Here is a 12,960-nt window from a genome sequence, read left to right as displayed (position 1 = left end):
TGTTCTTTTTTCTTCTTTCTCTCTCCCTCTCCTATATTATCCCTCTCACTCTTCTTAGTCACCTGAAGAGAGATTTAAGGCCAAGACTAGGGAGCTTGGTGGTGATAGAGCCCAGTAAGACTACTGGGTGTCAACAACAAAGTGTTATAATGGAATAATGAGGCCGGTCAGAGAGGCATTTTTAAATAAGGAATCCCAAACAGCTTTTGAGGTCGGCCAATGCCACTGAAATAAGTGTAGCTTCCTCGAATAGCTGCAGGCTGGACAAAGCTTAATTATGTCATAAAGTCTGTGTTTGATTTTTAAAGAAAAGCACACTCGTCAGTTTAGTTACCACTCACCTTGGCCTGATGGCTAACCTATTCCTGATGGAGCTCAAGTAGTGTTGTACAACTAGATAAAAAAAGAGTCTGGATTCTCCATGTATGTCTTAGCTGGACATGGTTTAGGCCACTGTCTGTTATTTTGTCAGGCCTCTCTGTATGCACTTTCTCAGAGAGATGAAACCATGTACTTCTATCATTAAAGCTCAGAATAGTGTTGTCCTTCAAAGAAAAATACATGGGTTCCTCATAACTAGCAGCTCATACTGCCTGCAAAACAGAAGCATCACGTGGTCATAGGAGCATGGACTCATGAGTGCAGCGTATGACTCCACTTAGTTAGCCTACAGCCATTCATCCCTGTTCCTTAGCGTAGCATCTGGGAGCAGGTATTTACGTTTATAGAGTTCATGATCTCTCAGGCCACGTGAAACCTTCTGCTGCATCTCAGGGTGTTGACCCTGGGAAAGTAAACTGTTGCTGCCATATGAAAACACAGCTCCTGGTTGCTGAGCTCTAATTTAGATGTAGATCAGAGCCATAGGGTAAACCCCACAGGTAGCTACACACAGTGGGAGGTAGTTTTTTTTGTTGTTGTTGTTTTTAAGGCTATTAATACTTAGCCAAAATAACGAATTGGGCTTTAATAGTGAAAACGTTGTCTCTTATCTCTGACTGAGCTGGGTGCAGTTTGTGAAGAGATGATGGTATTTGGAAATTTCTTTACAAAGTAATAAAATATTTCTGAAAAAAAGGAACAAGTATGTCTAGATTCTTCATGACCTGACACAGACACTGTCAGCCCTCAATCACAATAGCTATACCAACTTCCTTAGTTCTTTTTTTAACTATGTATTATGGAAAAGTTTAAACTTATACAGAAGTAGAATAGTATAATGAACCCTATGTCACCAACACTCAGCTTCAACTCTTATCAATTCCTGACAACTTTGTTTCACTTTGACCCCTCCCCCTTCTCTACTATATGGAAGCAAATCTCAGATATACTATTTCATCCATATAAATACTCTTTTGGGGGGCAGGAGGAAGCCACCTTCCCTGTTTATTCATTCTCCTAGGATTTTATTTATTTATTTGACAGAGAGAGAGAGAGCACAAGCATAAGCAGGGGGGAGCGACAGGCAGAGGGAGAAGCAGGCTCCCCGCTGAGCAGGGAGCCTGATGCGGGGTTCGATCCCAGGACTCCGGGATCATGGCCTGAGCCGAAGGCAGATGCTTAACCAACTGAGCCACCCAGGCATCCCCAAAAATATTCTTCATTCTCAATAACTCCTTTCTTTTGAGAGAGGGGCAGGGGCAGAGGCAGAGGGAGAGAGAGAATCTCAAGCAGACTCCCTGCTCACTGAGATCATGATCTGAGTTGAAATCAAGAGTCGGCCTCTTAACCAACTGAGCCACCCCAATGCCCCATCAAGAACTCTTTAAAAAATAAATAACCACTCGGGGTGCCTGGGTAGCTCAGTCAGTTAAGCGGCTGACTCTTGATTTCAGCTCAGATCATGATCTCAGGGTTATGAGATCGAGCCTGCGGCAGGCTCCACACTCACTGGGGAGTCTGCTTGAGATTCTCTCTCTTCCTCTGCCCCTTCCCCTCCCCCCCCCACTGGTGCATGTGCGCTCTCTCTCTCTCTCTCTCTAAAATATAAAATAAATCTTTAAAATAAATAAATAACCACAATATCATTGTTAGATCAAAAAAATCCAAAATTCACAGTTCCTTAATATCAAACATTCAGTCAGTGTTCAAATTCCCAGTGGTCTCATGAATGTTATAATTCATTTGAGTCAGGATCCAGGCAAGTCCTCCACATTGTAATTGCTTAGTATATCTCTTAATAGATTTCCCCCTCCATTTTTTCCCTTGAAGTTTATTTATTGAAAAAGTTAACTTTGAAAAAATAACTCTTTCTCCCACTACCTGACTTGGTACCACATCTATCATCTGTTATATCATTGAATAAAGAGATTTGAAATTGAAATTTAAAAGAGGTCATTTTGTTACTTGATAGAAATTCTGGTATAAGATTTTGGGGGCATAATGCTGTACTCATAAGATAAAAGTAAGGTTTTAGACAACTTCGTTTCCTTTATATATCCGAAGAACAAAGAGATACTGTTTCATGTTTATTTGAGGGCATTTGTGTCAGTCTGTCTATCTTTGCTCATCTTTTGTCTCTGCCATATTGAGTGGCTTTGATACATGGTCCAATAGTGTGATTCCATTTATTTATGATATATATATATATCATAATATGTATATTTGGTCTTGTCTTGAAATGTTTATTGTTATGGGGCACCTGGGTGGCTCAGTCGGTTGAGCATCTGTCTTTGGCTCAGGTCAGGATCTCAGGGTCCTGGGATTGAGCCCTATATTGGGCTCCCTGCTCAGCGGGGAGCCTGCTTCTCCCTCTCCTCCCGGCTTGTGCTCTCTCTTGCTCTCTCATTGCTATCTCTCTCTCAAATAAATAAATAATATCTTTAAAGAACGTTTATTGTTAAAAGTTCTCAAACGGATATTGCATATTTTTTTAATGGATAGCAACAAAATTCATTAGGTGGCAGGAGATCTCATAGATTCTGTTGGCAGTGAGCAAAGTAGAATAAAGTGAACTGGTTTAAGCTATTTAGAGTAATCTACATGAATATCTGGAATCTGGCCCCATAATTACACTAAGCTTACTGTCTATGAATCTTTCATTTTTTCCCCTGAGGAGCAGTATTATTTTTTGAGGACTCTGGAGATACGGTGATTAGCATACTCTAAGAAGCCATAGTCTGGATGTTCTAAATGAGTCTCCATTACATCCAAGGAAGAACAGACATTTTCAGAGAGGGGGCTCAGACCAGGAACATTCAAACACCAGCTCTGTGACAGTTATTTCAGAGGCAAAAGCAATTTCTACTGGAAACACAGCAGTCAGCATATCTAGCACCAGTTCTCTGTCACACACCCCTAGATAATCTATTGCATTGACACCTTTCGTGACAGCCTAGCCAAGCCTGCTGATGTGGGATCGAGTTTTCCTGTGAACACCAAGTTGGCCAAATCTTGGCAACAGTCCTGCATTTGCTGAGAACAAAGCTTGTTAAAGCATCCTCTGTGTTGCAAAGGGTTTCAGAGTTATAAAGTAATAACAATTATTTTACCAACAACTTGATGAGTAAAGGAGGCTATGTTTGCCTCAGTTTCACAGAGGAGATGCCAGGTCATCTCAGCAATAAATTTAGTTTAATGGTCACCTGACTATATATGGGCAAAAGACACCAATGCCTGACATAATATTTGAGGGACACAGAGATCCAGAGACGGCATGCCCTCAACATCAGCCTCAGAGCTGGCACTTTCCCCAGGCTTGGTTTGGTCCACAGAGCCACAGTCCCTCTCTGAGGTCTGCAGGCTCTCCTCCATCAGTAAATGTTGATCTGCTTGATCTTGAATCCTTGAGCTGTTAAATTAAAAGTTGAAATATTTATAGATAAAACTAGGACCACCACATCCTGATTTGTAATTAAAAAAAATTCTTATGACAGAGAAGTTCATCTGAAAATCAACAAATTAGATACTGGAAAGATTATTAGTGTCATGACATAGGATTTTTTTTTTTTAACTTTAAAAGCATTCTGCTTCAGAAGCATAAGTTTGGGGAACATCATTAATGCTAAAGGTTAGTATAGCATGGGTCAACCCGCCCTTCCTCCCCCAATATCCTTGGGCAGTCCTGTTAGACTACTGGGATGGAGGCACCATCAATATGGCCAGCCTTTTGCTTTGGAGACAGCTTAAAAAATTTGGGTTTGCCCTGATGCTTGCCTGTTACTCATCTTCCCAGGTCATCCTCGATTTTTCAACCAGCTCTCTACTGGATTGGATATCATTGGTTTAGCTGGAGAATGGCTGACATCAACTGCCAATACCAATATGTAAGTTCCCCATATTATTTTCATATAAGCAACCATGATATGTGATTATGGCTTGTTTCTTTAAAAGTCCACTTCCAATGGTTCTATAATAATTTATTACAGTTTTCTTAGTCATCTTTTCTCTTAAAATCTTGTAGCTTTATCACAGTTCTGATTTCATAGTAAATCCTCGGGCACCTGGGTGGCTCAATCGTTAAGTGTCTGCCTTCGGCTCAGGTCATGGTCCCAGGGTCCTGGGATCGAGTCCCACATCGGGCTCCCTGCTTGGCGGGAAGCCTGCTTCTCCCTCTCCCACTCCCCCTGCTGGTGTTCCCTCTCTCGCTGTGTCTCTCTCTGTCAAATAAATAAATAAAATCTTTTAAAAAATAGTAAATACTCAATAAGCTATTTTTAATGAGTAATGCAATTTAATAAGAACACAGTCATGAGAAAGAATAATTCTAGCTTTCAGAATTTAGTGTGAAATTTCATGTTAAAAGACTCCATGTCTCTTAATGAGGTATCTAAAGTGGTCCATTCCATATTTTGGAATATGGTCTTGGTCCATTTTTCCATCTAAGTAGATTGGTCCTCATCATTTAGGGCTATATTTCTTTCACAGTTAAAGCTGCCAGAGAGCCACAAACCAGTTTGATCAACCTATTGCTTACCTAAAAATTCTAAAACAAAATTCATCTGATAGTGATATATATTCCTTTCAAAGTAACTCATTGTTTTTCTGAATTTGACATTTTTTTCCATACTTGTTTGGGTCGACAAAGCCTTAATTCATTTCCGATTTCTTATACATTTATATGAAAGTGACCCTAAGGGCGCCTGGGTGGCTCAGATGGTTAAGCATCTGCCTTCGGCTCAGGTCATGATCCCAGGGTCCTGGGATCGAGTCCCTCATCGGGCTCCCTGCTCCTTGGGAGACTGCTTCTCCCTCTGCCTCTCTCTCTCTCTCTGTGTCTCTCATGAATAAATAAATAAAATCTTAAAAAAAAAAAAAGAAAGTGACTCTAAGGTCCTGGGGTGCAAGTACTTCTTGGGTAGTCTTGCAATCACCCCAGAATTTTCTCTACACACACATGCCCTCTTTGGAGACAAGGACGGGGTTACAAGTTGATGGAGGGTCATTATAGCCTACTGAGTACTGTCTTTTCTCTCAACACTGTGATAATGTTTTAGCATTACCTATACACCCAGCCCATGGAACCACATTCTACTGAAGTATCCAGGAGAAAATAATAAAACAAGTTTCTAACAATAATTCTTTAAATAGCTACATAAGAATCATATGGGTTTTAGTTACTGTGGAAATACTTAGAAAATAACCATCCACTTTTTAAGTTCATGGTAAAGTAGATTTGAAAAACAAATTTAGCTGAAAGGGGGGTATTGTTTAAAATGAGAAATTCCATTTGATATCAAGATAGAATGTAAGTTATTGAAGTTCCAGGTATTCTATTTTTCTTAAACAAGCTACTACCAGCCACAAAACCTGAAAAGTCACTTTAAATTATACACTGGGGTGCCTGGGTGACACAGTTGGTTAAGCAACCAACTCTTGGTTTCGGCTCAGGTTGTGATCTCAGGATTGTGAGATCAAGCCTCAAGTAGGACTCCATGCTCAGCACGGAGTCTCCTTAAGACCCTCCGTCTCCCTCTACCCTACACTTGCCCCACCCGTGTGCTCTCATTCTCTCTCTCTCTCTCTCTCTCTCTCAAATAAATAAATAAATAAATCTTTTTAAAAAATTATACATTGATACATGTGTGTGCCAAAGCTATTTAATGCTGTGACTCAAAATATCTAACTACATTCAGAAAAGTTTCTACTGGGGCACCTGGGTGGCTCAGTTGGTTAAACATCTGCCTTTGGCTCAGGTCATGATCCCAGGGTGCTGGGATGGAGCCCCCCATCTGGCTCACTGTTCAGCGGGGAGCTTGCCTCTCCCTCTCCCTCTGTCCCCCAGCTTGTGCTCTCTCTATCTCAAGTAAATAAAGAAAATCTTAAAAAAAAAAAGAAAGAAAAGTTTCTATTAATTAAGGATTCCTGCTTTGTTTGCTAATTTAAAACAACAGTGACAAAATTTTTAAAAGCAAATGTGACAAGTGAAGCTTTTAGTGCTAAAAGGCACAAAAGATTAAATTAATTGGAAACAAAAATGATTTTCATGCTCCCTGTTTGCAAGTCATGGTTAACTTCATGGAGTGCCTGTGTTGGAGCACTGAGGCTATGAAGAGCCAAGAGGAATTGGGGTCAAAGATACAAGTGCTTATATGGCCTCCTCTAACAAAAAACTTGCCTTTGCAACCTTTACTGTGGTATGATTTGTGAGATAAATATATCAGCAAGCCCCGACATCATAATGCACTAATTATAACTTGAAAAAAGACACTAATGCTTAATTGGAGCATCTCACACTAAGGAACAATTTTAAATTGGGAAGTACAACTTTTTAAAAAAACTTAACTATTTGGAAAATAAATGAGAAAAATAGAGTGAAAGGTATATATCTATTAAAGCCCAAGTACTCATATTAACATAGGCTCTGAATTCATCCAGCATCTTTAAGTGCATATTCTGTGGGAGTCTCAGCTGCAATTTCCTGCAATTGGGATATATATATATATATATATGTATGTCTCCCAATCTCAAAGTAAATAAAAGGAACTCTCTTTTGAACCGTTCATGACCAGATATTCTCCTAAATGGCTTTTCTTCAATCAGAGAGATCTCACAAATTCTCCTTTTTGTGTGTGTTCATAAAATCAAGACCCTTACTCTTTCCTTACCTCAGCTCAGCCACGAAACACTAAAATATGTCCCAGCCATCTGAGGTCAAGGCCAGTCCAACTAAATGGCACATAGAAATTGCAGCTGTACTGAACACAGCGGATATTTATAAAATATGACCCAATTCCAGCAGATCGATAGAGAAGGTTATTTAAAATAGTGAAATAGTTTCTGTCAGTTCTAGAGACAACGCATTGTCTGAAGAAGTAATAACTATTATCTAGAAATTGTTCTAAGTCTGTTCCCCTAGAAGATCATGAAATGTGGCAGCACTGTCAGAGCTGATGCAGAAATTTGCTCCCTCGGGACAGTTCCTTCTCCACCTGGGGACAGTGTTCAAAATAAACCTGGGAAAGAATGACAAAAGGATTTTTCTTTGGCACAGTAGGATTTAATTAGTGACATACTCATGTTGATGACCTGCCTTATCGTTGCATTTGGGTGGCACTGGAAATAGTAATAACTATATTCCTCAGCATAGTCTTTCAGAAAGAACTATCCAGTCTCCCAATTCAAGTAGTAAAGTTTAAGGGATCTGACTGCTCACAGAAAGTAGAAAGAACGTTGATGTTCATGCTTTTACACCTGCCTGTGCATATAGCTTTGAGATCTGTTCTTCCAAGCAAGGACCCAATGAAGACCCAAAGAAGATTTCACAAATATGTAGTTGTCCATGGCATGTCCAGCTCTTTTCTTCCGAAACAGGGCTCCTGAGCATAACTGTGCAGGCTGAGCAGTGCCCAAGTGCAAACAACAGCCTTCCCTCAAGCACCTAATGACAATACATAATGTCAATGGCAAGATCTATCACAGCCCTTTGTTATGAGGTTATGGTTTCAAGTATCCCTTGCTTTATTTTCATAGAAATTACACAGGAGAAATTTTCTGTGGGAGTTATCAGTCATTTTGTACTGCTAGGCGGGTTGTTAGAGAGGAACCTGCAGTAAGCAGGTCTCGTTTGTCATAGAAAAGCAGCTGGGAGGTAAAAAGCCTGGGAATTCTGACTCTGAAACATACTGAGATCTTAAAGCAAATCACTGGATTTCTTTGAGCCTCAGTTCCTTCTTCAGAAAATGAGAGATAATAATATCCATCCTACAGAGCAGCTCTGAAGACTGGAGGAGGCCCCAGTCTTAAGTGCCCAGTGTATGCAAGGTGCAATGAACTCACCTAGGAGGGGCAGTCACTACACAGGTCACTGTCGCCATTTGAGATGCCTATCAACTCTTTTGTTTCTGTATGTCATCATCTCTGGGAACCAGAGGGCCTCACTAAGTTTCCCCTCAGACATGTTATCTTTTAAGGTGAAGATGGGCCACCTGCCACATCTGTAAGAAGGAGAAATCTAAGAGGAGTGTATAGTTAGAGAGTCCACATTGAAAACTATTTTTTTCTCATTAAAGAAGTTCCCAGTTTGACAGTCACCAGGGATCCAGGTTCCTTGTGACTTTCCAATCCATACTGTAGCACGTGGCTGTCATACTCAGAGTCACCTCATGGTGCAGGCTGGCTGCTGGAGCTCTAGCCATCACTTATGTGTTCCAGAATTAGAAATGAGGGAGAGAGGGAGGGAAGGAAGGAGGGAGGGAGAGAGGGAGATGGAGGAAAGAAAGGAGAGGAGGGAGGGAGGGCAGGTGCTCAAAAAGGGAACACACTCTTTCCTTCTAAGAAACCTTTTCAGAAGCTCCACACAACAGTTCCCATAGCATCTCTTTAGCCAGAACTTAGTCCCATGGCCACACTTAGGGAGGCTAGAAAATGTAGTCTTTGATCTAGGTGAATTGCAACCCTGAATAAAACTGAATGAAGCAAGGGAAAATTGATACTGGTTAGCAACCAGCAAACTTTGACACAAGAGAAATACAGCTTCTTAACGATTTGCCTTAGTTTGGAGTGAATCCCACTAAGAAGTTGAGTTGAACCACTAAAAAGGGCAGACCCACTACCCTACTCAGAATATAGAAAGTCTTTGACCTCTCCTTTAGTGTCACTCATGATCATCACCGTCCTGTTTTGAACCCTTACTTCCAATCCCATGTTCTTAACTTCACCCCACAGCCTTTTGCAGTTTTAACTTCTTGTTCTCTGATTCCGAAATGTCGTCTTGTCCTCTAGCTTTAACATCTAACCAGCTTCTTTTGAATCCATATTTGACCTTTGATCTCTTGGCTTTACTTACTTTTGTCTGTCATTTAGGGAAAGGGTACCTAACTTGGAGTCCAGGTTGCAAGAAAAGAATCTCCTATAATACAAAAATGATGTCCATATCCTCATTTTCTTCCTGGAGAGAGGGACCATAGCTTTCCTAGGATTCCCAGAGGCTCCCATGACCCCAGTTAAGAACCACTGCTCCAGAGTGAACTTCAAGGCCTTCTATAAGTCTTTGGGTATAGGCAGACTCCCAGTTGTTAACATGGTCCAGGCTGGGAAGGAAGGATAAAAAAGTGTCAGAAACAGAGAACGCTATGTTAGCCCATTTGTCAGGCTTGGCTGAGGATCAACAGCCATGGACCAATCTATCAGCTTCCAGAAGAGGATGTCAGGACTAAAGCCGTGAATCAGGATAAGCTTGGTGTTAGCTATGGGATAACTGGTCCTTCAGACCCCAGCAGGGGCTGTCAAACAGGATGCTACAAGGCCAAGAAGCAGATGCTGGACTCATCCTAGTAAGTTTCCTCCTCAAGGTTGGGAATGGTGTCATAACATCTTCGTCTCCTCAGTACATAAGATGCCACCTAGCAGAGAATAGTCGCTCAATATGTATTTATTGAACAAAACTGAGAGATAAATTTAGGAACTGGGTACCTGGTACAGCTAAGAAAACTGAAACAGACAAGATCAAATAGTCTCCATGATCAAACTCTCTAGACTCTTCCTCCTAATCCTGAGAGTAATGGCCATGTTCCTGGTCCTTATGTAGAATCACTAATTCATACAAACCTAGGATCTAAATTGATTTAAATCATGAAGTGGACCAACCCCCTGGCCTTCAGTGCCATCCCTTCTCCCTTCCCCGTGTGGTTCCTGCCTGGCCATCTAACACTGACTTGACTCCCACTCAGCTTTCATCTAATCCTTGATAAGGTTCTGATATTATGGTGTGTGATTCCATTTGTTCCTTGCCTTTTCCCAGAGAAATTCCAGCACACACACTGCCACCAGTACCTCTCCACCATGTGAACGTTTTTTGCCATTCCAACATTTACAAAACTCAGTGGCACTATTGATACCACGTTTGTTCAAGAATGGTTGGAAGCACATCATGAGTTTGCCTCTTGGGTACACTCAGCAGCACAGGCTAAACCAGGAATCCTTCTCTTCTTCTTCCTTTATCAGGCCATCAGACATGAGGGAGTGTTGGTTGCTACGGTGATGGGGCTCAGAGCAGAACCAAAGCATGATTGTGACCTCCAGAGGTGATGGTAACTGAACACATGATTTCCAAGGGTCTTCCTAAATTTCAAGGGTCCTCCCAAGGAAAATGGACATACTCTTTTTGGAAACAAAATTCTTCTACCAACAGATATATCCTGAGTGTCCTCCAGGATCTCTTTGTCCTCTTTTACCACCAAGTGATTAATTTGATTGCTTCCCCCCAACTCCATGATTAAAACTTAGTAGCTTCACCTGTGTCTTATTGTACAATTGTTATCTCATCCTTGCAAATAGCTTTTCTAAATCATTAAGCCAGCAAGAATTCCCATTAGTCCCCAGCATTGGCGTTCAGCCCAAACACCCTAATCAATGGTAAAGTCTCCCCATATCACCTGGCTGAGTCAGTCTAGGAATCTCTCTTCAGCAAGCATGGTCTGAGCTGAGCCCACTGGCTCTAATGCTTAAGAAGGCCAAGCAAAAAGCAGAAAGACAAAGAGCCTCAGAGGAGTCAGTAAATACCTTTTTGTTTTCTGGCTTAATTTTCTATGGATGGACCTTCTTTGAATTCTCTTAAGCCCTATCCTTGGTACCACCAATCTTGTTTCAATGACTAGTCTATTTGACTGTGCTTCGGTTCTCAATTGCTTTGAGAAGAGTATGGCTTGCTACTTCTAAATCAGTTTGTTAGAAGACAAAGCTAGCCTACCAGGTTATCTGATAGCCTGCAGTTAGCTGTGTATGCCAGTTAACTATCTTCTTATTATTTATAATTGGTAATTAGAAAATCATCACTTATAATTATTCTTGATGGATATTGACTTCAGAGAATTATAGAAACATAGCTGTCCTTGGGGATTATCAGTAGAAAAACCATGTAGATAATTATACTGAGATCTTTAAAACCTGGGTCAGTATTTCCAATTAGATTCACAGTTAGCTTTCAGATGTTTACATTGTTTTTAAAAGATAGATTTTGGCTCTGGGTTTTATAGATTCTACAAGTATGAAACTGGCAGTTGGTTTTGGTCAGTTGCAAACCAATTTTATGTAGATCTTAGAATACATTTTTTCAATTAACATTTGCATCATCTTAGATCTTAGAGGTGAAGGAGACCCAGGAAAGTCATTTTCTTTCCTTCTATTTTTCTGGGTGGACCACATCTAAGACATCCCATTCAGATAAACATCTATTTTGTTGATGAAAAAGCACAGAGCAGGCACTTCCACCACCTCTCTAGGTAACCCAGGCTGGTTTCTGATATTTTATGATTGATGACTTACTGCATTTCCAGGAAATAAATGTTTTAGGGGTTTTGAATACACCTTTTTTTTTTTTTAGAACCCAAGTACAAGTACTAAACCTATCATCTGTGTTCCCCAAACAAGTGGTTTGACTTCTGTATGTTCATTTTTCTTCTCACCACCTTTTCAGGTTTACATATGAAATTGCACCAGTATTTGTCCTCATGGAACAAATAACACTTAAGAAGATGAGAGAGATAGTTGGATGGTCAAGTAAAGACGGTGATGGGATATTTTCTCCTGGTATGTTTCTCTTCTCTTTCCCTGACTCTCCTCAAGATCTGTAGAACACTAAACATAAAGTGAGTTTGTGAAAGAATAACAATCTTAAAAAATATTTTTTTTCAACACTCCTGCCCTGTCTTTGTCAGGGCGAAGGCTAGCAAGAATGCTGCGTACTATGTGCGCTAACAGAGCCTGTGCCTCAGCTGTAAAAGCTGACAAAGGTTGTGTTCAAATCACGCTAAACAACTAGTCTGTCAAGAACAATTTGCTTAGTCCGGGAATCAGTGAATCAACATTATCAACTGACTAATCAATTTCAGCCAAAATAGTGTATCTACTTTGACTCTTTAGTTCGATGTAAATACAGTAAGAATCTTCAAAACAAGGACAGATATTCTTGAAGGTAAGAAGGAACTGTGGGGTGGTGTCAGAGCAGCATGATTGTGTACAAGGGGAAGAAAAGAAATAAGAATTACAATTGTCCCAGCAATTCAAGTTGGCCATGAATTTGCCTGCTTAATTGTAAAGGAATTGCCAGACATATCTAGTTACCTCCATTCTCCTTGTGATCTTTATTTAAGTAAACACAAGTTTAGTTTTATTTTAATAAACTTAGAGCTCTCCTAAATGACTCAATAACTCAGTTGAGCTATTCTTTGAGGAGAGTATCCAGGCAACGTCACTGTTTCTTTCTGTAGGTTCCATTACTCTCTCTTTTTCTGTCTTTCTGATTCAGAGAATAGATTCATCTTTGTTCAGTAAATGGATGGAGCAGAAAGTCAAAGCAGGAAAGTGGTAACTCACCTGTCTCTTTGTAGCCACTGCCATTGCCACCTCTTATATCTCTGTCTAGGCTTCAGGTGGAATGGGCATTGGAGTACATGAATCACCTCCAGCCAGATTGCCTAGATGGCTTTGGTAATGAGCGTGACTACTCATATTCCCAAGGCAAAAGGACCAGAGGGAAGCCTGGCAATAGGGAAGCCAGCAAAACCTATCAGGATATTGTCC

At 40.6% G+C, this 12,960-nt stretch overlaps 1 protein-coding gene across 3 annotated transcripts in view; it reads left to right on the top strand.

Annotated features, from left to right (window-relative positions):
* GAD1 (glutamate decarboxylase 1) overlaps positions 1–12,960 on the top strand; it is a 43,419-nt gene that overhangs the window by 14,516 nt on the left and 15,943 nt on the right. For all 3 annotated transcript variants that reach the window (XM_073882706.1, XM_073882699.1, XM_025852713.2), the window contains 2 exons: positions 4,175–4,265; positions 11,855–11,967. In XM_073882706.1, coding sequence (XP_073738807.1) covers positions 4,175–4,265; positions 11,855–11,967 — 204 coding nt within the window. The remainder of the gene's footprint in view (positions 1–4,174; positions 4,266–11,854; positions 11,968–12,960) is intronic.

The sequence above is a fragment of the Callorhinus ursinus genome, unplaced genomic scaffold, assembly GCF_003265705.2.
Source record: "Callorhinus ursinus isolate GAN/ISIS: 27379988/994484 unplaced genomic scaffold, GSC_fseal_2.0 scaffold2, whole genome shotgun sequence".
Taxonomy (NCBI): domain Eukaryota; kingdom Metazoa; phylum Chordata; class Mammalia; order Carnivora; family Otariidae; genus Callorhinus; species Callorhinus ursinus.
Note: the sequence above shows the minus strand (reverse complement) of the source record. Positions and strands in the feature narration are given on the sequence as shown.